This window comes from Egretta garzetta, unplaced genomic scaffold (assembly GCF_000687185.1).
Source record: "Egretta garzetta isolate BGI_Z169 unplaced genomic scaffold, ASM68718v1 scaffold54, whole genome shotgun sequence".
Classification (NCBI taxonomy): domain Eukaryota; kingdom Metazoa; phylum Chordata; class Aves; order Pelecaniformes; family Ardeidae; genus Egretta; species Egretta garzetta.
In genome coordinates, this window is record NW_009259313.1 from 284154 (window position 1) to 311903 (window position 27750).

Sequence of the window (27750 nt, forward strand, 5' to 3'; positions counted from 1 at the left end):
ACCCCCACCCGTTCCCCCGCGGTGGGGGGGTCCCCCCTCTGCCCCCGCCGGCTGGGCACGGCCCTGGCTTTCCATCGCGGCCCCTCCAGCCTGGGCTGCCCCGCTGGCACCCCCTGCGCCCATCGTCCTGGCCAGGAGAGGAAGGCCACCGTAGCGGCCGGCTGACCCTCACAGCAGAGGCTTCCCAGTGCTTTTTCCCCACCTGGGATTAGGATTTGTCGTCATCCTCATTTCGTCAGCTTCTCCCTCCCCGTCGGGTTAGTTAGCCCCCAGGAAGAAGGCTGCTTAGTAATTTTCCCTTTTACCTGCACAGCCTCCATGGGAGTCCCCTGACAGATGCAGGCTTGGCCCTCCTCAACCCTGCTCTCTCCATCCACCCCTCGCTGGTGGCTCTGGATCTAGGAGACTGCATGCTGGGTGATGAAGGCATCAACCTTATCTGTGGGCTCCTGCCGCCTGACGGGGCCAAGTCCGGTAAGCACCAGGGGTTGTGGGCTGCACAATGACCAGTGGAGCTTCACATGGAGCAGATGCATGCAGCTGTAAATCCTCAGCCCTGGAGGAGGCAGGCTCTGTAGTTTGTCTGGGCTGAGGAATTTCTTTCCCCAACTTAAGTAAAGCAGAAAAGCCAAGCAATAGAGGAGCGGTTCCCTTGGGCAGGCATGGGCTTTCCGCTATTGATCTGGCCTGCTGGCAGTTTGGAGATCAGGGACCAACAGGTTGCTTCTGGTTCATGACAGGAACGTTTGAAACTGGAGGAGGGGACAGCTTGGACTTTGACTTTATTGTTTTGCATTTGCATGGTGATAATGACCGTAGATAAATGTATGGTGTGCCCCCACCTCAGCACTTGGCTTTATTGTGAATGCCTGGGAATTGTCCCTGCTTGCAGGTGCACTCTGTGAGTGTGTGGTTGCATGGTCATAGCCTTAGTGCCAAGACTCAGATCTTTGCGGGGGATGATCTTTGGTGGTCAGAGGCCAGTGGGCCAGTTAAGCTGAGAGCTGGCACATGCTGAGGTAACACCACCCCTCTCTCCTGACTCTCAAAGTGCTTTCCAGCTCTCTCCAGCACCTTCTCCTGTGTGTGCTCACAGTGTGACTGATGCTGTTATCTCTGCTGGCCTCCCCTCCCAGATGCAGTAGGCTTCAGAGCCTACTGTCCTCGTTATCCTCTTTCCAACCTGTCACCTTATGCCACCTCCTTCTTCTGGTCAGTCACCTTGCACACCCCATACTTGTTTCCCTTGTGTTTGCTATTTGGGGTAAGGAGGACACAGGTTAGGAGAGCAGAGAAAGGGGGCAGTCACAGCATGGGCAAATGAAGGGCTACTGCTGGAGGCAGTGAAATATTTCACTGATCAGTGAAATATGTGATGACAGTTGTCAGAGCAAACAAAACCATTTAGCCCGTCGGAGTACAGAGGACACGACTCAAAGCTGGTTAGCTGAACTAGTTCCCTTGAGACTGCTTTGGTGACCCTAAGGCTCTGGTTTGGCTTCTCTCTCTTCTCCAGGCCTCAAAGAGCTAACACTGAGCGCCAACCCGGGTGTCACAAGCAAAGGCTGGGGACGCTTGGCCATTGCCGTGGCTCACAGCTCACAGCTTCGCGTGCTGAACCTGGACTACAACCCCCTAGGTAAGCTGAGGGGGCAGGGGATGATGCACTCCTGCTTCAGCATTTGTGCTGGTGGGTGGCTGGGGACCGAGCTCTTGAAGGGTGGCAGAGCATCACCAGCAGGATGGAGCAGTTTTTTGCATAAGTCCCTTCTGGTCCCCAGCACCCGTGCCCTGCAGGGAGGTGCAGAAAGGAGGTTGTGCCTTGCCCGCTCCACCGCCTTTGTCGTCACATTTGACCCTCTGCATCTCCCCTGTTCCTGAAGCCCTGGGCAACGATGCTGGCTTGGCAGATGCAGTGTGTCACCACGCTCCCCCCCTTCATCTTCCAGGCAGAGAAGGGAGGAGGAGGAGGAGAGCCTGGCACTCGTTGCCATAGAAACCAACTCTCTCCAGCTCTGCTGCAAGGTGGTGAGGAGGAGACCAGGCCATGCCTCCCTGAGCATCAGCAGGGCACTCCCCTCCTCACCCCTTCTGGAAACAGAGTCGCCCTCCAAACCCTGTCTGTGTAACCAGGTGCCTCCTCTTGGGCCAGAAAGGCCCCAGCGCGTTACCTGACAGCAGCTTGTTCTTTTTTTTCCAAGCGAAGGTGTCACAGCTATATGGTATCTTGGCACTCACCAGGGAATGTCAGAACACACTGGAATCTCTTCACCACCATCAATCTTTAATGCTCCTGGTCCTGCTGTGTCCACCCCCAAGAGTCTACCCTCTTTCCAGGGAGGCAGTCCATCAGCAGGTGCAGTCTCCTCTGTCCGCCTCCAACCTTCCCCTAGACTGAGGCATTCAGCTCCTTATTCTGCATCTGGGATGCCTTACATGGATTGTTAAAGGCCCTTGCATCCTTGAGTAGGAAGGAGATTTGGGAAGATACGGTTCCTTGGGGTATGAAAACAATTTCACTGCGTTCCATCACGTTCCCTCTGATAATCAGTGCCTGCTGCCATAACCACGAAATGGTGCGCCTTGACCTTGTCTCTTTTCTCAGTTAACAGCTTTTTTTTCCCCCCAAGGTAACTGGGATTTGGAGGTTGTCTGATGGCAGAAATGTTCAGAGGATGTTTCCATGAGAGCCCCAGGCCCATGAGGGCATCTGGTATTACCTGAGGGTAGGCAGGTACTGCTGACAGCCCTGGTTTGCTTCTCCTACAGGTGACCAAGTAGCAGGGATGCTCGCTGTCGCTGTGGCCTCCAGTCGAACCCTCGAAGTTCTGGACTTGGAGGGAACAGGACTTACCAACCAGTCAGCCCAGGTATGAGAGCCTACAGTCACTCTATAGGGTCACTGACATCTCAAGGGCGTAGATCTTGGCTGTCTATAGAGGCTTTAGGATCTATACCTGCCTCCATCCCCCTCCCCAGTCCACATGCACCCCTTTCCCTCCCTGCACCCAGGGGTGCTGTTGCTTTCCCCTACCCTGTTGCATTTGGCCACAGGAGGAGCTCGTAAGCCACAGCTCTGACCTAGGGCTCCTGGATGTCCCTCAAGTCAGCAGGGAGAAACACGTGGCTCTACTTGGTAGTTTGGTTTTCTTGGAAGAAGTAAGGGGTTGGACTTGTGACTGAGGATCAGAGCTAAAGCTCTGTGGACAGATAGAGGCCAAGGCTTGGTAGCACAGGCTCCCGTCTCAGAGCCCCAGCTCCCAGTGGTAAGAGGGGACTAGCCTGGATATGTGGCAGCAACAGGGTGTAGAGCCGTCCCTTGCTCTTTAGATAGAGCCAGGAAATCCAGGCTCAGCTCTTCCCACAGAAAGACGGGAAGTCCTCAGGCTCTCAGAAAGCCTGGAAAAGGAAGGTCAAGGCCAAGGGAAGGTAGAGGTAAGAAGAGGAGGGCTAGAGTTTGCAGGGAGGCAGAGCATTGAAGCTCTTTCTGCTCAGCCTAGCTGATGTTTGTGCTGCTTGTCAACCTGTTTATCTTGTTCTCCACCCAGACCTTGCTGGACATGGTAGAGAATTACCCCACAGCCCTACGGACACTCATCCTGGCGGAGAACAACATTAGTCCCGAGCTGCAGCAGCAGATCTCTGACCTGCTCTCAGAGGGTGAGGAAGAGGAGGAGACAGAGGCTCGTGAAGTCACAACCAGGGAGAAGAACCCCTGGATCTGCCAGAACAGTAAGAGCTCCGGGATCTGGGCTGCGGGCAGGGGCTGACAGGCAGGAATTGGGGTGTCTGCACCACTGGTCTCTCGTGGTGGGGTTGGCGAATGGGGTCTGTTCCTTCTCCCTGTGAACTGGAATCCAGACAGCCTCCAGGCGCAATCCTCACGTTAAATAGCATTGGGCTGAGCAGTGCTTGGAAAGGCAGCCTCCCAAGGACACTGCGGCTGCTGCAAAGAGTGGGAACGGTACCTCAGAGGCATTTTCCCTGATGCTGCAGGAACGAAATCTTTGTGCAAAGTCTTAAAACTCAAGGGCAGGAGCATTAAAGATATCTGGGGCCTTTGCCAGATAATCCTAGCCAAAACTCATGTCATTCCTCACTGCTTCCAGAAACTCCATGCAATCCGCACAGCATCAGCTATGCCTATCTCTGCATCCCAAACGTGTGAAGGGTTAGCCAGGTGCCACAGCCTGTCTGTTGCTTGCAACAAAAAAAAAAAAGGTATATTATGGAGATAGCAGGAGCCCATTGTGTATTGTTTGTATATATGATATCGTATATTGTCATGCCTACCTTGTGATCCTGATGGGTTGGGGGATTTGGGGTTATTTTACCTTTAGTTGTCCTTCCTCCCTCCCAATTCTCATATCAGACGAGCAGCAGACGACTACAACCACTCCCTGGGCCTCAAAACATCTGGATCCTCATTTATTAGAACCATAAAAATCCTTTACTGACAGCTCTGGCCAAGTTTTGGATCCAGTTTCCAGAAATTGATCCCCAAAACAGAGACCCTCCCATGCAGCAGTTTTGAATGTGTAGGACTCCGGATCTCCTCCCTCACGTCCAGGAAAAAACAAATTTTTTTCTGTTTAAAAAGGCTTCTGGATGGGAAACTGGTACCCTGCTGAGTTTCTTACTTGTTATGCGTGCCAGTCCTCCTTGCAGCTGATTCACTTGGCGTGGGGAGAGTCGCAGCGTTCCTGGCTGGTGCTCTGTGCTGTCGCAGAGCCAGCAAGCTGCCCTCACCTTCCTGAGGCAGGCAGGGGAGGGCTGCACAAACCCTCCATTCATGCAGCACAGAAAGTCAGGATTTCCAGGCCTCTGCTGCCATAAAATGGCTGCTTGCCCGCTGTGTTCCCTGCTCTTGTGAAGGCAACACCATCACCCTCCGTGGGTTTGGTTGGCTTGCAGCCTGCCAGCCCATCCCACCTGGACGCTGTCTCTCTAGCTGAAAAGACACTCGGTGAGTGCAGATTTAAAGGTCTTGCACAGGGCTGGGTAAGGGTGGGCTTGGGTCAGCACAACCAGTATCACCTGCAAGTATATGTGGGGAGGGTTCAGAGCCCATGTTTCTTTCTGACAGCCAAGATAACACATGCAGGTTCCCCCCCCCCGGGCTCTTGCTGCTGCCTCTGCTTCCTCCCCCTCCCCAAACATCGATTCTGTTCTGCTGCGTGGCCAGAGTAGACCTAGTTACAACTTAATCTCACAATCCTCTCAGCAGTTTGCTTCCCACCCTGCAGTGCTCTAATTCCTCATCCTCACCTCTGGATCTGGAGTACAGCTCCGCACTCTCCGGCAGCCCAAACGGCTCACGGTTTTCTCCCTCTCTCGCCACAGGTTCCAGCTCCCAGATGGTCCTGATGACATCAGGTCTTGGTGACAGCCTCTTAGCAGAAACAGAAATGTAGCTGGGCTACCCTGCCTGCTTCTGCTGAGAAGAGCACCGTGCCCGCTGGGGGAGTGTGCGTCTGCCAGCCCCCCTGCCTCCAGTGGGCTGCCCCAGCTGTCTTCTCACACATTTCACGTCCTGTTGATGCCTCCCTCGGCTCTCTGAGTGCTGGAGCCTGGTCTGAGTGAATCTCTACACACATCTCTGTGTTGTCACGCGCCCTGTTGGCCGCTTGTGATTGTCCAGTCGCTGCATGTGTAGCTCCACGCTGCCCTGCCCCCCCCCTCCATTCCCCCACCGCCTGGCTGTGCCCGCAGGGTGCAAGGCTGTATTTATTCAGATGTGTATAAGAGATGTTCTTTCTATTGCTTGTACTGCTGTCGCGATGAGAGTTTTATAAAGGTCACAGACGTGGCACCACTCACGGTGGCGTGAGCCTCCATCACGCTGCGTCCCCGGTGGGACAGACACCGATGGGTACCGGCAGCTGCCCAGCGACAGGAGCAGGCAGGAGCTGCCCTGGGGGGCTCAGAGCACCGGCAGCTGTCCCCCTAGGCCTTCCCTCTGGCTAGAGCCCATCTGCAGGGAGCTTGGCACCAGCCCTGCACCCTCCGGTGCAGCCCACAGCAGCACTGCGGGTTTCACTGCTCTGCCAAGCGCCCCTTGCTGGAGCTAGGCGAGGAAGATTGTGTTTCAAGACTCTGATTAGGTGGAAGATTAAATTGTGGCAGTAGCTGCTACTCAAGGGAACACAGAATAAAATCATTAATTATGGGGACAAAGAAACAAGAAACTCTTCCTGTGTTACGCTTTGCATACATCTAGGTCAGAAGGGCACAGGCAGCCTAACTTGGGAGATGGAAGAAATTTCATCACTGCCCCCTCTGACCTCTGCAGCACCATTCAACATTTAAGAGAAAGCTCTTCCAAATGTCCGTATCAGCACCCTACAGGAACTCCCTTTCATGTTTGGAGGGCTTCCTATCTGGGTTATGTCCTATCAACCCCAATCTTCCCTCCTCACTTGAAATAAAAAACTAAAAATACTGACACTAGAATTACAAAACTCTTCGGAACTCCAGGGAGGGGGTATGTTACATGTTCCCAGATAACTCAGTTTCTGAAGTGGAGAACGGATATTCTCACATGACTCCGAGAGCTGGGGCTTCAAGAAAATCAACAAATATTAAAAGAATTAGCTACACCTCGTCCTACTCTAGATCAGCATGTGGACGTCTTTGACAAGACACAGACTGGACAGGACAGCCAGTGAAATACTTGAAATGGGGTAGGCAGAATTTTGAGTCACACTGAGGCTGCTTACAGTTGCCTGGTTAAATAAGCTGCCCTTTTTTTAAGCCACTGTCAGCTTCCGAGTCAAAAGTGCTGCTGTGAACAATGGATTGTGGTCTGCAGGCTCAAACTGATCTTTGAGTCTACATTCAGACCCACAGCGCAGTTTCCAGAGCTTGGATACAATTAAAGAAGTAAAACATGGCTCATCCCACATACCCCTCTTTGCCTGGGGCTGAGCCTCTTCTCCAAGACAGATGACTTGATTTGCACAAGCACCTTGAACCAGGCTGCTGCTAAAGTGGGCACTCAGGCTGACCAGTGCCTTCACAGCCTCCTGGAAAGCTTACAGGTCACAGGATTGCTCTCCCTGGGAGAGCTAGTGTGTGGCACACACCGTTCAACAATCTCGGGGACATTGTACCACGAGAGACTCTGCTGCCTTGGATGCTCAGGAAGGGTCCGGTCCAGGTCTTAACCAACAGAGAGAACACTATAGGCATTGCCACCTACTTTTAAAATAGTTTATTTCTGGTCTTAAAATATACATCAGTTTGAAAATTTCAGAAAAAAACCACATTAGTTACAGATTAACAGTCTGGAGTTGGGACACTGAAAGTGGGGTCAGCTCAAGGCCCCAGAGCCAATACTGCAGGAGGTGAGCAGGAGTGCAGAGGGCAGGCACCATGCCTGCCAGGAGAGGGCCCTGCTCCTCTTGAGGCCACCGCTCCCCCTCAACCTCTGCCAGCAGCCTAATGCTGAGAAGCAGAAATGTCTGGTGAGGCGCTGGGCAGCCCTTTGCCACCCCGCCATTTCTCCACTGTTTTGCTTTTAAGTCTACCTTGACCAGAAGCAGAGGGAGAGGCTGGCTCTGCCCAGCACCATCAGCACCAGCTGCTTCAGCAAGAGTGGGTTTTGTCCCCTGACCAGCATGCCAGGATTCAGGGGAGAGGGGGCTGCGCCCTGAGGGACAATGCCTCCCCTGCTGCCCAAGTGGCTGTGCTGTCCCACAGGTGGGCCACCAGCAGCCTCAGAGCCAGAGGAGCTCACTCAGTGAGGATCCAACCCCAGGTGATGCCCGTGAGGGTGAGCTGGCAGCCACTGCAGGCGCGAGCCCCCAGCAATGCTGCAGAAGGACAGAAGAAATGCAGCACTGGAGTGGCTGATGAGTGCAAACGCAAGGACCCCACCACCACGTTCAGGACAGGGGAGATGAACACCCTGCAGGCTCAGAAGAGGCTCCCATTCTCAGCACCAGCCTGTTTGCACAGTTAACCAAGCGAAATACTGTAGTGAAATACTGAGTCCCACCTCTCCGCCAGAGGGTGGCATCCAGCTCCACAACTGTTCGAGGTGGAAACAAGGCGTAGGTGTAGGCAGCAGTTCTAGCCAGGGTACATAAAGCAACCTACACAGCTGCCAGAGAGGCCTGCAGCTCCCTTTCATGGGCCCTGGAGCCTCCAGGCTCAAGCTGAAGCCCTGGCTGGCCCCAGCTCCTTTGCAGAGACCAGGGTTTAGTGAGAGGAGCAGGGCCCCCAAGCAGCTCTTAGCTGAGCATCTTGCTGTAAGCATATGAACGGGAGCTCCCTCCTGGACAGAGGGCTGCTCTCCTACAGCCCAGTGAAGAGCCCTCATTGAGTAGGGTGGGAGGACAACACAAACCCAACTCAAAAACCAGACAGCAGGCTGAGGACAGCCAGGAGGGTTTGAGGGGTGCATGGCACAGGGAACCAGGCTATTCTCTGCCTTGCACCCCCAGGAGAGCCAAGAAACACCAGACAGACGAGGGCACAGGACAAAATTAAAACAGGACTCCTGGACTTGGTAAGCCCTCAAAAAAATACCTACATCTACAGACCTCTCCCCTTCCCTCCCCCCCAACAAGACACCGAGCACACAAGACTGAGAAGAAAAGTCACACAGCATCACGCTACACTAGGACAAACACGCAGAGAGGCCCTACCCAGAAGGGGAGGCCCCAGAAAGGCACCAGAGCCAGCCTGGAGCCCCCCAGATGAGGCGGCATGCGAGGAGACCCTGGCAGAGGGCTGCTGCAGAGCTGTGAGGTAGTGCGTCTACACGGAGCAGCTCCTCAGCACGCTGCCCTCGCATCCCTGCCGGCCCTGCACCGAGCCCTGCCCAGAAAAGCCCAGTAGCGTCCTTCACGCCTTGCTCGCCTGGGGTGAGACCTTGTTCTGAAGTCTGGAGGGGTTTCTGCAGGCTGGAGGCCAGGATCAGAGGGAAGCACAGCTCTGAGAGCTGAGCCTCCTCAACACACCCTCAAAGCAGGCATCCGACCGGCTGCCAACGGCTGCGTCTGTTTATGCAGGGCGGGGAGAAAGAAAAAACAATACACCCAAAACCAAAGGCTTGGAAAGAAGAAAGAAGCCCACCCAAGAGCAAAGCATCAGCACCATTCAAACAAAACAACAGCACAGAGAGCGGGGGAAGAGGTGCGAGGGAGGAGACGCACAAACACAAACCCCAGCACCTAGCAAGGCAGTGCCTCCCCGAACCACCTCGGCAGACAGCACCCATGCCCCACGCCGCAGCACCAGCATCCGTGCGTTGCCTCAGCGGGGGCTGGGTGCTGAGCCTGACGCAGGAGCCAAGCGATGGGGACCTGCAGAGGCAGATTCTGGAGAACCACCCAGAGGGCAGCCGGGGAAAACAAAACCCAGCAGGAAAATGAGACACCAGCAATCCCAGCACATCCCCAGGGGCCCACAGCCATCCGCTGGGAGAGTCCTCGTGCCCCACTCACAGCCCCTGCGGGCTCCCAGAAATCAGACACCACCACGCAGGCACTCTGCCCTGTTGGCACAAGTTAAAAGAGAGCAGAGCAGCTGTGGGCAACCAGCATGAGAGCACCCAGGGCCTCAGGTACCTGAGTGGGAAGGGGGAAGGAAGATGTGAGCATAAAGAGGCACAGGCACCAGGACGAGGGGTACCCAGAACAAGCTCCGGTACAGGCACCAGTGTGAGGCTGTGAAGAGAGCTGTGAGTGTGCCGGGGCAGTGAGTGTGCTTCTGCACGCTGTGTGTGCTAGTACTGTGGGTCTGAGGTGCCGGGGAAAGGAGACCCCAGCTCTTCCAGGTAGCAAAAGAAGAGAATAAATATAAAATTTCAGAGCAGAGCCCCCCTCCCAGGAGGAGGGTACTAAGGGAGGTTTCTCCCTCAGAAGGTGGACAGATGGAAGCATCCCACAGCTCTGCAGCGTGTGGCTGCTTCTTGCCCTGCCTCAGCTGAGAAGGTTGCCCTGCTCCTGCGCTTGCGTCAGACTGTCCTTGCGATGTAAGTGGTGGACCCCCATCCTCTTGGGGCTGCGGTGTGGCCGACCGAATGGAGGCTTGACCCTGCCTTCTCCGCTTTCTTCTTGGGTACCTCCTTGGTTGCTCTCCTTGCTTCCCTGGAGCAACATTTCTCTCTCCTCAGCTGGGCTCTCAGGCAAGCCAAGGTCCACATAGTCCTTGTGCTTCTCTGGTGAGGGGCTTCCAGCCTCAGCAGCGCCTCCACTGCTTTCCTGCAACAGCTTCTGGGCTTCATCCTGGGAGAAATCTGTACCATAGTCCGAGGAGAAATGGCTCCTGCGGGCTCTGGACTCGGTGCTGTCTGTGTCCACGCTCGAGTCTCGGCTCACGGTCCAGCTGCAGCTCTGCGCAGACTCCTCACCATCCGAGTAAGCCGAGGCTGCCCTACCCAGCTCCTGCATGGAGCAGCTGAACCTCTTCTGGAGCTCAGGGGCTGTGTCACGGCTGAAGGCTGTGCGGTTCATCAGCACCCGCTCTGAGGTGGGGGGTGCCTTGTCCACAAACATACGCTGCCAGTTGGCCAGCAGGTCCTCCTCGGAGCTGGCAGAGCTGGCAAAAGCGCTCGGGATTTGGGGAGGGCTGCTGAATGGGCTGCTCTGGGAAGAGCCGTGAGCCCTGGCTGCTTTGGGGGACTGCTGACAGGAGCAGCTGGAGGCCGAACGGCGCCCTTCTGAAGCAGGGCTGTTGGGGAGCATTCGGTGCCTGTCGCAGCTCTCATCTTCGCTCTGTACCAGGCTGAGGGAAATGGCCTGGCGCGTAGCATAGGTACAGTTGGGCAAGGGGCTGTTCTTAGGGATTCTTACCTTGTCCTCAGAGAACTCAATCACTTTGCGCCCAGGGTACATAGGATGGGGAGGTGAGGGTGTAGGGTATGGGCTTAGCTTTTCAAAGGCAGGCACCTCCTCCGGCATGCTTTCCACACTGCTCTGCGGCTTGCAGCCACCATTCTGCTGCTTCCCCACATCTCCTCCCTCCTTCCCCACCTGCCCTGCATTGTTGCAGGCATCAGGAGGGGCTCCACTCATGTCCACATGCACAAAGACATCCTCAGCCATGGGACAGCTGCCACTGCTAGACTTGGCTGAGTTCAGAACCAGAGATTCTGGTTTCTCCAAGACTCTGGCAATGACTGAGGTGGGTACAACATCAGAAGGAGCCAAGGTGTGGGTTGCCTCTTGACCAGGGCCTGTGGACTCCTGAGTGCTGTGCAAATGCTTATTGACCATGTCCTGCAGCTCATAGGGAAGCTAGAGAGAAGGAAAAGGACATTAGAAGGGGGCTGCCATGCAAACCATTTAGTTCCAAATAATCTGCCTTTTCCAAACAACCTTCATGTGTACTTTGTATTCCTCATCTCGACCCTAACTTTCATCTACCTGTCTTGAGACAGGTACCTCTTTCCAAAGCAAACCTGCCCCATGAGGGACTAACAAGGCTCTCTGTCACACCAGTCATGTTTCTAGGCTGTGGTTCACAGGCCCCATTTTGCAAAGACAACAAGAAAATACGGCACACGGTCTCAGTCCCCCACGCCTGTGAGCGGAGAGACAAGGCCCAGCCAGCGCATGTTAGGAAGGGGTCTATTGATCTGTGGAAAATCAGCCAGTGGTTGCACTGAAGTGACTCAACAGCCCCCAGTGCTGGGATCCGCAGTGCTCCCCGAATGTGGTAATTGCAGCCATGCTGCCTTGGCAGCCTGCCCGCAGACCAGAATCAATGCCTTCCCTTGTTCACACCAATGCCACCACCTCATCCCACTTCCTCATTCTGTCCATTTCAGAGAGGCAAACATGGGGTTTATTACCAAAGCTGCAGGACCTGGGTGTCAACAGGGAGTAAGCACTGCTCCTTGTCCTGCAAATGGGCACTACTGCTCTCCTCATCACCCTGCCAAGCTGCCCTCACCTTGGTCACCACACCCACACAGAGCACGAAGTGGAGAGCAGAGCTCCACCAGGCTCCACAGTGGCACAGCAAGGTCTGTCCCATCACAGCCAGAAGGAAACTGCATCCAAAGCTGGGGACGTAGGGCACACTGCGTGACAACAGCTGGCTGTGAGGCAGACTGTCCATACAGCTGCTCAGCACCAACCCCTCTCCAGTGGCAGCCATGTGGGATGCAGTGCTCCGGGGGGCAGAAATCAAAGCTCCAGGGAGGGGAGACAGCTGGGAGAGAGGTCAAGGTTACCCCAGCAGTAACTGATACATTGACCTCAAGAGTGCTAATTTGAGACACAATGGGGGAGGGGGAGGGTGACATATTGGTCACCTGCTAAGTTAAAAGAGACAAGCGCATGGTTTCGCCGAGAGGAACATAAGGAGGGATGGAGACTAGGGGTACAGCAAAGAGAGAGCTCGGATAAGGGCCTGAGTGATACTTCCAACCAAAGAAGTGATGCTACTAATATGAAAGGCCTAAACTCTCTCTTTGCCCAACCTGAGGGCAAGATGATCTTAACAGGCCCCACAAGGGCGAGTATGAGTTGGTACCAACTTATCCCATTCAGGAGGCCTAAAAGACACCCCGAGTGCTACCTCCCACATTTCTCCTCAGAGCAAGTAATAAGGCAGGGCCAGGCTACCTCTGCTTTACTCCTTATCAGGCAGTGTGGCCCTTTTGTGTGGCCAGGTGAGGAAGGGAAGAGGACAGAGCAGGGTAAGAGATAGGTCTGTCCTCCTGCCAGCTCCCATCAGGCACCCAGCAGGCTATCAAATTCAAGGTTATTGTGCTTTTTATAACAGCTCCTGGCTGAGCTGTGAAATGGAGCTTGCATGAAAGAGGAGCTGGCAGAGGCTCTGTGCTGCCTTCTCAGTGGGAGTGGGACGAAGAGCCCCCCCCGCCCCATCTGAGGCTGAAGGATGAGAGGCCAACAGCCCTGCAGAGAAAGCAAGATGCAGGAGGAGACCATGAGCCCTTTATCCCCACCTCAGCAGGACTGCTACTCACATCAGCAAACTTGTGGTTCCTGAAGTGGGACTTGTTACACTTGAGCAGCTGTACTGCAAGATTACAGTCCTGTCGATAGCGTTCCTGCAAGAAAAGAGCACAGGTGTGCAACAGCATCAGACTGGCCTGACCTCTTAGCCAAAAAGGCACCACCTGACCAGATGCTGCTTGAACAGAAGCAGGAGGAGGCATCTGATGAGTTGCTCATGCGGACACCTGCCACTCCCTCCTCCCCACACCCCTGTGTATTTTCTTACAACTCAGCCAAGGTGTTCCTTTCAACTCCAGCACTTGCTCCAGGCATATGTTGGTCAGTGTACCAACCCCTCTCCCTCTGGGGATTTTAATAATCTCCAGAAGTCCCACCAGATTTGCTATCCCAATCCCAGAGCTCTCAGCCATGCCTGAAGACACTGCCTGATGTCAGGCATCTTGCAGACACACTGGAGGGAGTTGAGAGCAGTTAACAGAAACAAGCACCGGATCCAGGAACTTCTATATTAATGCTGTAGAAAAAGCATCAGCTCCCTCCCAGCTCTAGAGTAAATGACCCCGCTGTTGGTACAGCCTGGACTCAGGTCAAGCCCTAAGCTCAAAGGAGCAGACTCGAAGATCAGTTCTTCCTTGCTCGACCCCTCAGACCCTTTTCTGTTTGTCTGTCCCTACTGTTGTGTGCAGCTCCCACACCTTCATATGCACTGAAGTCGTTCACATGTTCCTTTACACTAATGACTTTGAACAAGAGGAAAAGCCTACACCTCACACACTTCCGCAACCATTTGCAGACCAACACTTACGTTGAGTTCCTCCAGCTTATTGATGGTGGTTTTGGCATCAAGCAATTTATTAGTGAGCTCTACAATCTCCCAGTCCAGCGTCTTGCGGTCCATCTCTGCCTTTTTAATCTGGGATGCAAGAACACCAGATGTAAATCTCCCCAGCACAGAAGAACCTGGCTTCACCACCCACCTCAGCCCAAGCATAGCACAATGACACGTTCAGCTGGGATACAAAAAGTTCCAGACAGACAAGGGGGACAGCCTGGCTCTTCACCAAGGGAGGGACTCCAAAGGCCAAATGGAGCCAGCCACTCTGCTAATTACATAGACAATGGGTTGAGTTTGAACCTCCTTAATGCAGTATCTCTTCTTCCAGCACACCCATGTTTCCTCTCTGCCCTGGCTGACACAGTGCCTGGTGGAAAGACTAGTTTTGAGCAGTCAATCCCATCCTGCCACCGGCAGCAAATACCTGTGAGCTTGTCATACCTGGCCCTCTTCTCTGGGGCAACAGAACGAGAATACTGCCCATAAAGATCCAGCAGTCAATGCTGAATGGACAAAAGGTTTGTTTGGCAGGGAGAGGGCACCATCTTCAAAGAATTCTTACTCTAGTAAGAAAAAGGACCTGTGCAACTTCATCTGGATCTTAGTTAATGCCTTCCCTAAAGCAGGCAATCTTGCCTCCTTACACTTGCTAACAGTTCAGGTACAGGGCTGATAGAGACCCAGATGTAACAGCAGAGAGGGGCAACAGCTCAGAACAACCAAGCCATCCTCTTCTCAGGAAGTTCCTCCAACAATTCCCCAGGCTGCTCCGAGGCTGTGACCACTAGCGCCCAGCTGTATGTCAGGGGTACAGCCCAGTGCCACACCAGGGGGTAGGGGAGGACAATGCTTCCCACATATGCAGTCTCTTCAGGCACCAGCACAAGAAATTCAAGTGCTAGAACCAAAAAAATTCTCACCCTGGGCTACACAGAGGCAATCAGCATCTCAGCTGTTTGACTTGCCTGCTCACAGCCCAGAAGGGCAAGAAAAAGGAGCAAATGAGGCTCACAGCCATCCACATCTTATGCAGTGCCACAGCTTATGGGCACCACTTCCCAGCACGCCATGCTCCAGCTGGCTCACAGTCAAACGCTCTTAAGATGGAGCACTGCAAGCTAGGACCTGCTGCATCTGCGGGCAGCTGCTGGATACCAGGTGAGCCCTTGGCTGGACGAGGGCTGGGGCCCCTCCATCTGGGATTGTGTATGTGGGGCTGACAATGAAACCAACAGGCTGAGACACGTAAAGAGGAAAAAGAAAAAACACACAAACGAAAAGACGCAACTGCAAAAATCCAGCTTTGGCTGAGAGAGGCCTGAGAGGTGAGTGCACCCAGCGTGTGCCAGCGGCAGCATGGGGAGAAGAAAGAGAGAGAGAGAGAGGGGGAGGGAGAGAAAAGAAACAGCCATGAGTGTTATGAATGCACACAACAGACATACACGCACATTGGCTCTGCTCTGACTGCCCCCGTCCTCCCAGGATGACCACCCCAAGACTGGCTGACACATCCCTGGCATTTTGAGAGGGACTGAAGCAACACGACGGAATACCATGCAATTATGTTGTGGGGAACCAAAGCTCACGTGCATGACCAAGTAGGGGCTCAGTAAATCAAGAAACCAGTTCATGACACCAGCCAGAATGGGGAGTAGATGGTCATGGCCAGAATATCACCCCTCACCCACTGCCACATCTGATGGGTAAAGCCAGGACCCCTTCCCCCATCTGCTCCTAACACACAGGTCTCTTCTACCTCCTCTCTGTAGTATCTTAATAGGGCACTTACCAGGGCATGCAGCTTCTCCTCCAGGTCTTGGTTGGTTCTCTGGGAAGCAGTGTAGCTGTTCTGCAACCTACAGAAACAAGATATACATGGGAATGGATCTCAGGCACCTACTCAAGCCACCTTCATAGCTGCCAAACCAACCACCAACTCCGCAACTCCAGAAAGATTAGTATTCACAGTATTAAGACAACCATATTAACTATGCCTCACCTCTGCCACATAATGGCCTTCAGACCCCAAGTTACTGGAGGCAAGATGAGGCTGGCTGGGTGAACGGATCATAGAATCACAGAATCATTTGGTTGGAAAAAACCTTTAAGATCCATACCTGTCTCCTACTAAACCGTGTCTCTAGACACCTCGTCTACCCATCTTTTAAATACTTTCAGGGGTGGTGACTTGACCACTTCCCTGAGCAGCCCATTCCAGCACCCGATAACCCTTTCAGTGAAGAAATTTTTCCCAATATCCAACTAAATCTCCCATGGCACAACTTGAGGACATTTCCTCTCATCTTATCACTTATTACTTGGGAGAAGAGACCAATCCCCACCTCGCTACAACCTCCTTTCAGATAGTTGTAGAGGGTGATAAGGTCTCCCCTCAGCCTCCTCTTCTCCAGGCTAAACAACCCCAGTTCCCTCAGCCACTCCTCATAAGACTTGTGCTCCAGACCCCTCACCAGCTTCGTTGTCCTTCTCTGGACATGGTCCAGTGCCTCAATGTCTTTCTTGTAGTGAGGGGCCTCCATCTTGCAGGGGAGGATGTGAATAACTTTGGAGGACTCCTCTGAGCTTTGTCACATATAAAGCATGTGACCAGTGACTGGCACTGATTTCTAATTGAGGTACTTTTCAGGTAAAGTGGCAATGTATTTTCTTGCAGCCATCAGTGGCTCCTTTTGCACATATAGGATAACCATCCAAGTTGGATCCTGCCTTACATCTAACAGATGAAGAATTCCCCTTGAGCTGGCAGCATTCCTACACTGTACCCTAGAAAAAGTAATGGCTGCAGACCCTTTAACTCCCCTACAGTCTGGGGGTCCACCTTTTTGGGGATGCAGCATGCCTTTGATTTATACAACAGGGCACAGGCGGCTCATGCCAGCTGAGGGTCCTTGGCGGAAGGAATCTCTCTAACACCACCCCCCTCTCTTGTTTTCTTTTTCATACCTACGGAATTTGTCCTTGAATTTTTCCAGCTCCTCCCGGTTCTGGCCCAGCTCCATCTCCAGGTAGTCCTGACCCGACTCCAGCTCCCTCTCCATCGCCTCCATTTTGTTAGTCACATATGTCAGCCGTCGGCGCAGCTCCTCGTTCTCATGCTGCAGTAGCCTGGAGCACACAGGAACAAGGTACCACTGAGTGCACAAGGGGTCCTCCACACCAGTACCCCCATGCCGCTGCCCTGATCTAGGGCCCAAGGCCCCACGTAGGGGCCCTGGAAGTCAGGAACTGAACTGGCAGGAGACTCCAGCACACGCAGCAAGAGGTGCATCTCTGTCAGGAGAGGGAGACTCAAACTCTCTTGGAGCAGGGGCAAAGAAGCATATGCCAGCTGGCCAGCCATGGCTCCCAGCTCCTCCTTGGGTTACAGTGTTTGCATAAAGCCCACTAGCCAGATGAGCTGCGCAGCTCCAGTGTCCCTTACTGGTGAATGAAACCCACTCAATAATTTATCCCAGTCCAGGTTAGAAGAGTCGAAGGCAAAAAGAATAAAACCATCTCCTCCTCCCCTGAGACTGTTCAAAAGCCCTCACATCTTTAATACACTGTGGAAAGAGGACTCCATACAGCCTTAAGCCCAGAAAGAGAGGTGGTGGGGTGCATTTACAGATATGATCACAGCTGTCAGTCACCCCCATTCCAACACAAACTGTTCCATTCCTCCCCAGCCAGGACATGCCTGGTGGTCAGAATGATTTCCTGTTGTTTTTCATTCCTTTGTGCTCCGTTGCTCTGAGAAACCCAGAAGCACAGCTTCTCTCTGGCAGTACAAGGTTTCTCCTCACTGTGGTTTGGAGCTCAATGATGGAAGCTGCGTGTGCCCCACACCAACAGCAGCAAAGGGCTCAGCTCTCACCCTTAGTCAGCAGCAGGCCTCTGCATACTGTTTCTGGAGGCTTACACCAGAACACTGACAACAACAAGAAGGGTTAAAAAAGGCACTCCTCCCTCCATCTGTATTAAAGGCTTCATCTACTTTCTTTCACACCCACCATCTCCTCTGCCTGTACCTGCACTGCGGGTCTGTGTTCCCTCCTCCTTCAGGGGGAGAGACATGCAAGGCAGATGCAAGGCAGATGTTGGCAAGGCACGGACTAAAGCTCTGGCTACATGGCCCCAAGAAGGCTGAAGATGCAAGGGGAGCCTGCAGGGCCAGTAAGCTTTGCTGTGCAGGTGGTGCAGGCAGGATGTGAGGAATCAGCACCCACACGACTGCAGTATGACAGGCATAAAGGGGGAGCAAGACACTTACTTCATCCTTTCTGCATCCGTCAAGGGTTCCTGCACAGGGAAGAAAACAGCTGTGAGATTCTTTCAGAAGAGGAGCCAGTCTCTCACACTGTCCTAAGGGGCAGTCTTGGTTGCTAGACCCTACCCATGACTCTTCCTCACCTGCTCTCACAGGTCATGCTAGGCAAGCTTAGAGCTGCTAGGGTCTGTAACACACTGCTCAGCTGTCTGATACCAAGACAGACTGTGTGTTCTGCTTCAGGTTAGAAGAGCTAGACTAGAAACCACCACACAAGCTAGGTAACTTTACTGTCCCACAGTGCAATCGCAGCATCTCTTGTAACATCGTCACCTTAGTTGGTGTTTCAGCTTCCTCCACATCCAGTTAGTGGGTAGCAGGAATCTCACAGGCCAGCATACACTGAGGATTAAATTGTCACCACAGCAATCACAATGCCCTTGAAGACCCACAAAAGGCATGAGAGAGAATTATTTGGGAGCTGAAAAATGTGTCCACCATTTACACCACCTAGGTTGGGCTGTGAAAAGGGTTTCTTTCTGCAGACCTGAAACCAGGCATTGTAACTATCCTGGGATAGCAGAAGAAACACCAAAGCTCAGAAAAGCCCATGAAAGAAATTAATGTTCCGGGCAAGACCCCCCGAGATGGCTGGAGGGGGGACCTGCAGAACATGGAGACACCATGCAGCGACAAGAACACACAGCTCAGCTATTCTCACATCCTTTGCACTCTTCTGTGTTAACCCATGAGATGGCTGCTGCCTGCCAGCATGGCTGGGAGAGATTTATTTAGCCCTAGAAGCAATCGTATTTTCTGTGAAAGCCCAAGACTGTGACCACTCTCACAAAATCCAAGCTGCCCATGGATTATTTTTGGTGCTTGGTACCAGCAGCACTGCACAAACCCACACTTTAGATTCTCTATTAAATGTCACAGCCAGCTCTAGGCTTAGAGGCTGTGCCACAGACAGCTGTGGATGAGGTCGTTGAGCTGCTAGCAATATTACCGAAGGCAAACCACTTCAGTCCTGGCCCTAAGACATCATGGGGCTACTTCCTTTATCAATTCACATTTTAAAAGAATGGTCCTTATCATCTGCATACATCCTCCTGTTCCTAAAGGCAAATCATCAATCCATTCTTTTCTTACATCCTGACCCCACATGGCAATTGGTTAATTCAGGCAGAATTATCTAGCAACTGCCTCCCCTACCCCCACAAATACACACACAGCAGATGCTAGTGACCAGGTAAAGTGGATAATGTGATTCCTACTAAAACAAGGCAATGGCCCCAAAGTAGGCTGGAGAAAAGAGGAGAAGGCTTACGAAGACCTGAAACAGCCATCACACAAAGATCCAGTACCCCAAGACAGCCAGGCACAGGGCACACACAAAGCACCAGGAGCATCTCAACACCTCCTGACAACAGAGCTGCCTGCCTCCTGCACACACCTGCTGCCCCGCAGCCTGGAGGTCCTCCAACCTGCAAACACCTGGAAAGTCTGCAGTGGGGAAAACAGCACCACCAGCTCCTGCCTCCCTAACTCTTAGGGCTACAGGGAAGCTGATTCGTTCCAGGAAGATATACCCAACCTGGAGCACAGCCATGAGTGGCACACACAAGAGAGCAGTTTCTGGTGATTAAGCACCCCCAACATGAGGTCTGGGGGCCTGCTCTCACTCTCCCCACTGGCAGTACAGCCTAGATGAGATCCAGGTAGGGGTTCTGGCCTTTGTGAGACCCCTGTCTGTGAGCCATTGGCCCTGGCACCTACCTTGTTTAGTGCCAGGCTGAAGGAAGGGGAGGGTCTAGATGGGGTAGGTCCCTCCTCTCGACTCCAGCGTGTTGGAGTGGAGAAGGATCCTTTCTCTGGGTAGTTCAGCTCCACTGCATGCTTCTGCCCAGGTTTAGCACACAGATGGTGTGTCTGTAATAGCTGTGAACAGGGACTGCTTTCATCCTTTCTGCCCTCTGCACTGCTTTTCCATGAAGACAGTGAGTGCTGCTGCCCAGAGGGTGTCCCTGCCAGCCCCGGGTCTGCCAGCTGCTGTAGCTCATACTGACACAGATCTACTACCCTTCTCTCCAAGGAGTGGAGTTTTTCCTTACTGTCCTTCCTCCCAAGGATGGGTTTCTTTCTTAGTCTGGAAGCTCTCTCAGCCTCCTCAGCACACTTTCTCTGGCACGAAGCCATTCCCAGCCCCTCACGTCTCTTTTCTGCTTTTCTTCTGCTTGGGCAGGAGGACCTTCCAGTTGCACGCTTGGTTTTGACCCCTTGCAGGTGACCTTGCCCTTGGCCTTCTGGCATGGAGCTTCTGGGGAAAAGGGGAGAGTTCTGGTCTTGTTCTGCTCCCCTGGTCTCTCCCAGTGAGCGCAAGCGGATGGGACTCAGCACCCGCTGGGTAATCTCATCCAGGAATTTGGAGAACTGCAGTTTTTCCTCTGTGATCTTCTCTCTGCGCTTGACAGGGTCAGTGGCACTGCTGCTGCTGTGCTCCAGTGAGGGCTTCTCCCTACGGCTGAGGCAGAGCTGGGGATCACTGTACTTGCGTGAGCCACGGCCACGGGAAAGCGTCTCTACTGAGCGGGACTTGCGTAAGCTCTCAGGGCAAGGGCCTGTCATGTTGGTCTGCTTCAGGATCCCTTTGAGAGGCAGGTGTGTAGAGGAGACCCGAAACTTCCTTGGCATCAGGACTTCAGGAGGCTCTTTAAACATAAGCGAGCGTTCCAGGCTTCTGCTCTTGAAAGAGCAAGCAGGAAGGTGTCTTTCATCTCCAGACACCACAACTGTCTCCATGCTACGGCTCACAAATTTGCTGAGGTGCCCATGACTGCGGTTTGGGCACCGCTTCCCACTTCGCTGCCCCATCTTCCCACCAGGTGGAAGTGCTGGCGAGACAGTCTGGCTCTTGATGTTCAACTCTGCTCTACACCCTGTCACTTCCTTCTCACTGCTGGACTCCAGGGACCACGATGAGAAGTTCAGGTTGCAAACCTCAAACCCCTCTGCCTGCTTGAGCTGGCCTGCCTTGGTGTAACTAAACCCTGCTTGCTGGTGCAATGGTGTTAAGCCCTTTGTCACCCGGCAAGTCGTTACCTGACTCTGCTCAGCCAAGATCACTCCATCCTGGTCGTCACGAATGATGGGTACCTCATGGCGGATCTCGCGATGCTGCGGGGGTGCCTTGCGGTAAGGCTTCTTTGATGGAGCTGTGCTTGACATCCTCCCACTTGCGTGGCTCCGAAAGCGGGTTACCTACCAACAGCAGAAAGTGCACAGAAGAGAGAGACACAGTCCCAGGGCAGGTCCCCATGCAGAGTGCTAATAGAGCAGGGAAAGGATGCGGCCATAAGCCTTGAGCAGCAGCTGCAGGAGAGGGAGCAAAGTAAGAGGTAGCTGTGTCCTTCTCCCAGCCAGTGAGAGCAGAGGGCTGGCACATCCTCTCCCCCCTCTACACACGCTCACTCACGTAGATTGTGTGTGTCCAGATTATATATAGCAAACGAGAACAGACCTCACAGCAGCATATTGATTAGGCTCTTTAGGAAAGGCCTTTTCCAATATGGAAACTGCAAGCCTTACAGGCAGCAGTGACAGCTGGAGCAGGAGTTATTGATCATGTGCTGTCACTGTCAGCAGGGACAACGTGGGAGGAGATTCCAGCCATTAAAGAGCCCAAACCCAGAAGTTTTTGGCTTACTCTGGAACCCCAATGGAGCAGACTACAGGAGGCTTGTCAGAAGGAAGTACCATACCATTACAACTGCTCACTGTCAGAAAAGACAAAGACCACCCCCAAGTCACAGAAAGACCACCCCCAAGTCACAGAAAGACCACCCCCAAGTCACAGATGGCATCAAATTAGGAAGCAATACCATTGACATGGTACCTAAGGCCCGATTTTGCAACATGCAGCAGTACCACTAGCAGAAAGACCAGATTACTCCCTTTACCCCAGCCACGCTGAGCAGGATTCTTCCTGCTGCAGGAGCAGCAACAGTAAAAGAGCAAAAAATGGGGTAGAAGGAAAGCAGCTATCTTGTATACATGGAAGAATCTCCTTCCTTTCCACTGCTTTGGGACTGCAGCGGAGGGCAGGAATACTTTGCCCCACACAGCCAAGATTTCAGCCATCCCATTGTACAGAAGACAGGAAGTCTTGGAGGTGCCAAGCAGTTCCTGCAGAGCCCGATACCAGACTTTCCACAATGACAACATACATATTGTTCATAGTCCCCCTATATTTGGGGTAAGCCCCCACTTCTCATTCCCCTTTCCCTCGCTGGTTCCTAACACTGATCAAGCCTAGCATCTCTGCAATCCTCAGCACCCAACCTGCAGCACTTCAAAGCACAGGACCTGCCTCAACTCAAATCACCCTCTTCCCCCTTCTACAGGCAGGGTGGTTTGACTCCCACTCACATACCTTCAAGGCAGCCAATGGATACCACTGGGCCAATGACCTAGCAGACTTCACTTACTGTGTGTTTTCACACAGACACAGAATCACACAGAACCGCAAGGGTTGGAAGGGACCTCGGGAGATCATCTAGTCCAACCCCCCTGCTAAAGCAGGCTCTCCTAGAGCATTCTACACAGGACTTTGTCCAGGCGGGCTTTGAATATCTCCAGAGAAGGAGACTCCACAACCTCCCTGGGCAGCCTGTTCCAGTGCTCTGTCACCCTTAGAGTTTTGGTTAGTGAAGTTTTACACGTTAAGTGTCTAAATGGAGCCCCAAGAATTCTCTCCACTTCTTATCTACTCTTGCCTAGCTGCATCTTCTTGACACTTAGACTGAGTCCACTGGGAGGACTGGCAAGTGTGAGGTGTCTGCACAAAGCACAGAGTGGCTACACGCCACCACAGGCTTCACACTCCACAGGAACTTTTGCAAGCTGTCTTCCGCTCTGATAAAAACTCAAGCTCACCAAAGTTTCTCATGCCTTTCCACAGACATAAACAACTTCCTTGGACTGTAAATCTCCACCATCAGAATGCTGGAAACTCCCCCTTGCTGCAGTCATTCCCTCAAGGTCTCAAAGTGGGTGAAGAGATCTCCAATACTTTAGAAAAATCACATCCAGCATACCAAATGCACATTCCACTGCATCCCCAAGCAAAACAGATGGGTCTGACTTGCTGGGAAGACATTTCCCTTCTTCAAACAGGAATGTCAAAATCCTGACCAGAAGCAGGTTTGTCAACACCCCACCATCAAACAGGTGATCTAGGGGACTCTTCTGTCAATTCCTGCCAAGCTAAGGACAGGAGAAGTGCATGGAGATGTCCCAAGCTGAAATCACAATTTTTTCTCTAGCCCACAAGGACCTGAGCACTTACCAGCCTGGGCTCAAATTTGAAGCCTCATGAACCAGGGACACTCACTCAGATGCCCTGAAGAAGAAAAACAAATAGCTTAGCATCCACAGCCAGTTTGAAATCTCACCCCATAAATATGTAAGGAATAGGGAATGTTTATAACTAAGGACAACTGGATTGTCATCTCACTCCAGGTACCCTCCCCAACTCAAATCAGATCTGAAAGTAAGTGAAATTAGCTTAGGATAGCTGGGCCACATAACTCAGCAAGAGCTGGAAAGGCATCTGAGAAGGACGTGTCCAAGGCACTCAGGCAACTGGGATAACACAAACTCAAAATGCATGAAGCAATAGCTTCAAGGGAACCTTGGCTCCCAGAAGGACTAAACCTCTTGTGAAATGGAACCCTCCCAGCTAATCTTCTCTGCTCCCGCAGAGGGATGCTAACTGTAAAGCCTTCAGTACAGAAGCTTGGTAACACTAACAATTATCTCACTCGTCCTTTTAAGTCAGTGCTTCTCATCTACAAATGAGCTGGCAGTTATCAGACTCTTGTTTCAGCCAAAACATTACATCCTTGTGCCTACAGACGTGATAACCCACACCTCCACAAGAGTGGAAGGCAAGCTACTCTGACTTCCAGCAAGCAGCATGTTATGCTCTACCTTGCTGCTAACAGGCTACTTTCTGTAAAATAGTGTCCAGCCAACCAGGGATACAACACAAGTTCAGAAACAACCTTCCTCTCTGTTCAAAGCCCAGGGACCCATCACTACAAGAAGAGAATTGGGTTGATCTGGGAGCCAGTTGTAAGAGCGTAGCTCTGTGGTCATCACTCTTGCCACTGGCACGAGAGACTGCAGTGGAGCCTTCCCTTCCCTGACACACTTCTGCTGCTGTGCTGCTTTTTCCCTGTCAATGGCACCAAGCCCTGTGGGAGGTGGGACAGGAGCGCAGGGTGTGGAGCAGTTGTACACACACAGGGAGAGCCAGATTGAAGGTGAATGGAACAGGCAGGCAACCAGGACCGCGCAAACTCAAGCTTTGCCAAAACAAACTGAAGAGGTACCCTAGTGCTGGCCTTGCCCCAACAAGCTGTCTGGCCCCTTTCCTTACTACAACGCTGTAGTCGGGTCTTGACTAGCACAGGAAAAAACAGCTTCACAAGGGCATAACTGCTCTGCAGGGTGAACTGTAAAGTATGGGGGGGGAGAAGAGAGAGAGGGAGAACGTGCACCTCCAGGAAGGACCAGGCCAGCATAGTTTGAATCTGCTTTTCCACCAACTCCCAGCAAGAGCTGGTTCAGCATCAAGGCAAAACCACCAGCCACATGAGCTGGCAGGCAAGCAGAGGCTTCCAGGAACAGCTGCACCCATGGGTCCACGCATGTTTCCCCATTGTAGAGGTGCTCAGAACGAACACGCCAACGGCCTCCCTGTCTCTCAGCACACAGTTCCTCAGGCTCAAAGAGGACTGGCCCTGCTTCCTACCCCAGAGCCAGCAACTATGCTACCTGCCACCTCATCCCCACCTACCTGGAAAAGATACCGGGATTTGAAACCTACCCTCATGATCTGAGAATTTCCAGAGACACTTAAGCACTCACAGTGCCTCCAGGCAACTTTCCCTCAAACAAGGACTTACAGATCCAAAGTGACGACGTGTCCAAACATTTCTGGCCGCTTGTCTCCAAATCAGCTTTCTCCTGTCAACATCGAGCAGCATCTGGCCAACAGCTCCTGAAACATGAGAAAGGAAACTTGGTATCAGTCACCTATCAGCACAACACATGGAAACAGTCAGGCATGCGCAGAGCAACCCACGGCCAGGTGGCAGGGCTGGGGTCGGCAGCAAACTGCTGCACCACCAGGCTACTGTCTAATGCTAGGACTCGCCAATGAAATAAGCTCCTTGTCCTCACCGTGTCCCAGAAAAGGAAGGTCTGCTAACCGTCTCTCCACGGAGCAGGATGCCTGTGCAGACCAATAACTGACCTCTGAAAGACAGCTGTTTTTTCTAGATGGCTCCAGGGGTCACTGCTTCTCCACCTGCACTCCTGTCCAACACCAGGAATCCAGCATCTGTCGTTCTGCTCCAGCCACCCTGCCACACCAACCTAATTTTGTTCTGCAGACTTCCCTGAACTGAACAGCACAGTTAAGCCCTCCTTGCTTACAATACCTGAGAATCCTTTGCTACCACAGAGAGAGAATCCCAAGGTGGCTCAATTAACCACACCTCCATTCAGAGAGGAGCAGATACTCTCTGCAGAACAGACGGACCTTGTGCTCCAAAGCAGAAACTGATACAGGTAATATCCAGAAATAGAAGGCAGCACTAATTCTGCTCACCACGATATTCACAAGCCTCTATCTGAAGGAGCTTGCTGTCAAGTCCACATTCTGACTACCCTGGAGAAGCTCAGCTTTAGCCTGGAGCTACAGCAGGAGGTAGCTCTTAAGCTATTCTAATTAGCACTGTAATACAAGAGGAAACTTAACCTCCTGGCTCCTTTTATCTGCCCTTTCCATCTCTCATCAGTAATGTTCCTTAACATTTACAGTCCTCTTCTTAGCAGGCTATTGTCTGCAGTAGCTCCAATTCTACTGTTTTCTAGCTACTACCCGCTGCAGTTCCAGTCTCATTTCTAAGCTCACTGACGGTTACAGCTTCACTGGAATGGCTCATCGAGGGCTACAAGGCTTGGGCTCACACCGATCAGCATCAGTAATAGTCACATCTTCCGGGCAGACGCGAACACACACAGAGTCAGAAGACTGCAGTGGAAACCTCACAATTTGCTTTGTTGATGCAAAAAGCTGAGGATTCCTTCACCCCCTCACAAAGACAAAACGCACACAACCTCCTTCCTCTTCACAGTGAGGGAGGGCAGTGACAGGCAGTATACAAGCTTGACTCTAGGTGTTTTTACCAGAGAGCATCCTTTAGCATAAAATCCACTTGTGGAATAGCTGTGTTCTCTGCCTGACCTGAGAAAGGCAAAACCTTTACCACACACCAGGAGCGGATGTGATCTAGCACAGAATTGCTTAAGACTGTTCTGTACAGGGCCCTCAGAACTAACAGCCACTTGGCATGCATGCAAAACCACAGCACTACCCGTTAGCATCACTTTGTCTCCAGTAACAAGAGGTCCATAGCATACAAAAAAGGTCCAAAAAGGAACACTTTGGACAAAAAGGAAAAGCACCAAAGAAAAAAAAAAAAAAAAGCGCAACATTTGTAGGCACCTACTGCCTTCCTGATACTTGGCAAGTCCCTTGAGGCCTGAGGTAGCTTTGGTTCTAGGATGCACAGTTTCTGCCTGCTCGCTGTTGCAGCAGCTGAACATTCCCTGCAAAGAGGCAGAGGACTTGCAGGGTTTTTCCTCATCACCACCTTCTCTTGTGTTGCCTTTTCTGACCTTACAAAACAGCCTGCTTAGTAGTGTTCAGGGTCAGCAGTCTCCCTTCCTCAACAGAAATCTGGTGATTATGTTGCAGAGAATGTTTCTTATTTCAGGCACTGTGTCATCTTTCCAGCCTTTTCCTCTTAAAAGCAGCATTTCTTTAACCTTGCTTTTTATTTAGAAAGATAAACTTGCATGACAGAGAAACTAAATTTCATAACACAATCACAGTCACATTTGTTTCTAATGCAACACTACAGAAACATTCACTGGCTATCACAGTTGGTGTACTCTAGAAAACTCCAAATACAATACCCACATGTAAAAAAGATGCTGCTACTGTCCTGTGCCACATACCTGATCATCACAACTAACCCAGAATTTTCACTCTGTGTGAGCCAACCTATCCTCCAAATGCATATCCAGTACAGGACACTGGCACATCTTGCTTTAGCAGGCAACAAGGTCTCTTCACTAGCATCATGAGAAGCAAAAGCAAGAGACACTTGTCCAGTTGTCTTCCTGTGCTTATGGATAGAGGCAACCTTAGCCTCCACTTGTCTCAAGCCAGACTACGTGAGAAGCTGCTGCAGTAAGCCTGATCAAGACAACTAATCAGCAAGATGGATGATGCAATAACTGCATCAAGAGGTCTTGTCCAGGACAGACAAACAAGCTGTGTGAAGTTAAAAGCAGCATCTGTAGACTGCTGGTGCCGACTACAATGGAAAAGGACTGCAAGGTTATTAAAGGACACTTTAACATTTAATGAGAGAGATCTTTTCATTCAGGGAAGGCATCTCCAAGTATGTTCAGATCCATTCTCTCGCTGGCTATTTTGAAGCTCATTTTAAAATAAAAGGATAACAGGTCCTAGTGCAGCAACTTGCATCTCGGTTCTGCTTGCACATTAATGCTCACGATTCAGATCTGAGTAATAGAATAATAGTGACTCTTGGATTAAAATTGCATTT

General features: G+C 52.2%; 2 protein-coding genes across 6 annotated transcripts in view; one reads left to right on the forward strand and one right to left on the reverse strand.

Annotated features, from left to right (window-relative positions):
• The first annotated feature begins 79 nt into the window (after positions 1–79).
• Positions 80–5932, forward strand: LRRC73 (leucine rich repeat containing 73). The gene is made up of 5 exons (XM_035892000.1): positions 80–474; positions 1517–1639; positions 2770–2870; positions 3549–3732; positions 5344–5932. Exons 1-5 carry the CDS (start codon positions 411–413, stop codon positions 5412–5414), a joined length of 543 nt encoding a protein of 180 aa, XP_035747893.1. The 5' UTR covers positions 80–410; the 3' UTR covers positions 5415–5932.
• A 3149-nt stretch (positions 5933–9081) lies between these two features.
• The window catches only part of TJAP1 (tight junction associated protein 1), a 38564-nt gene continuing 19895 nt past the window's right edge, over positions 9082–27750 (reverse strand). For 3 of the 5 annotated variants that reach the window (XM_035891994.1, XM_035891995.1, XM_035891996.1), the window contains 9 exons: positions 25012–25106; positions 21143–21301; positions 19820–19981; positions 18044–18072; positions 16738–16899; positions 15563–15629; positions 13744–13851; positions 12947–13030; positions 9082–11246 (listed from right to left, as the gene is read on the reverse strand). In XM_035891994.1, the coding sequence (XP_035747887.1) occupies positions 9930–11246; positions 12947–13030; positions 13744–13851; positions 15563–15629; positions 16738–16899; positions 18044–18072; positions 19820–19981; positions 21143–21301; positions 25012–25092 (2169 nt within the window). In that variant the 5' untranslated portion in view covers positions 25093–25106 and the 3' untranslated portion in view covers positions 9082–9929. Of the gene's footprint in view, positions 11247–12946; positions 13031–13743; positions 13852–15562; positions 15630–16737; positions 16900–18043; positions 18073–19819; positions 19982–21142; positions 21302–23387; positions 23442–25011; positions 25107–27750 lie in introns of those variants that run through there. The other 2 variants (XM_035891997.1, XM_035891999.1) reach the window with 2 other exon arrangements.

Bases quoted from the DNA above. Each gene is read 5' to 3' on its own strand.
- LRRC73 (XM_035892000.1), top strand. From the start codon at position 411: ATGCTGGGTGATGAAGGCATCAACCTTATCTGTGGGCTCCTGCCGCCT. The intron at 475-1,516 runs GTAAGCACCAGG...TCTCTTCTCCAG, and splicing joins GCCTGACGGGGCCAAGTCCG to GCCTCAAAGAGCTAACACTG. The intron at 1,640-2,769 runs GTAAGCTGAGGG...CTTCTCCTACAG, and splicing joins CCTGGACTACAACCCCCTAG to GTGACCAAGTAGCAGGGATG.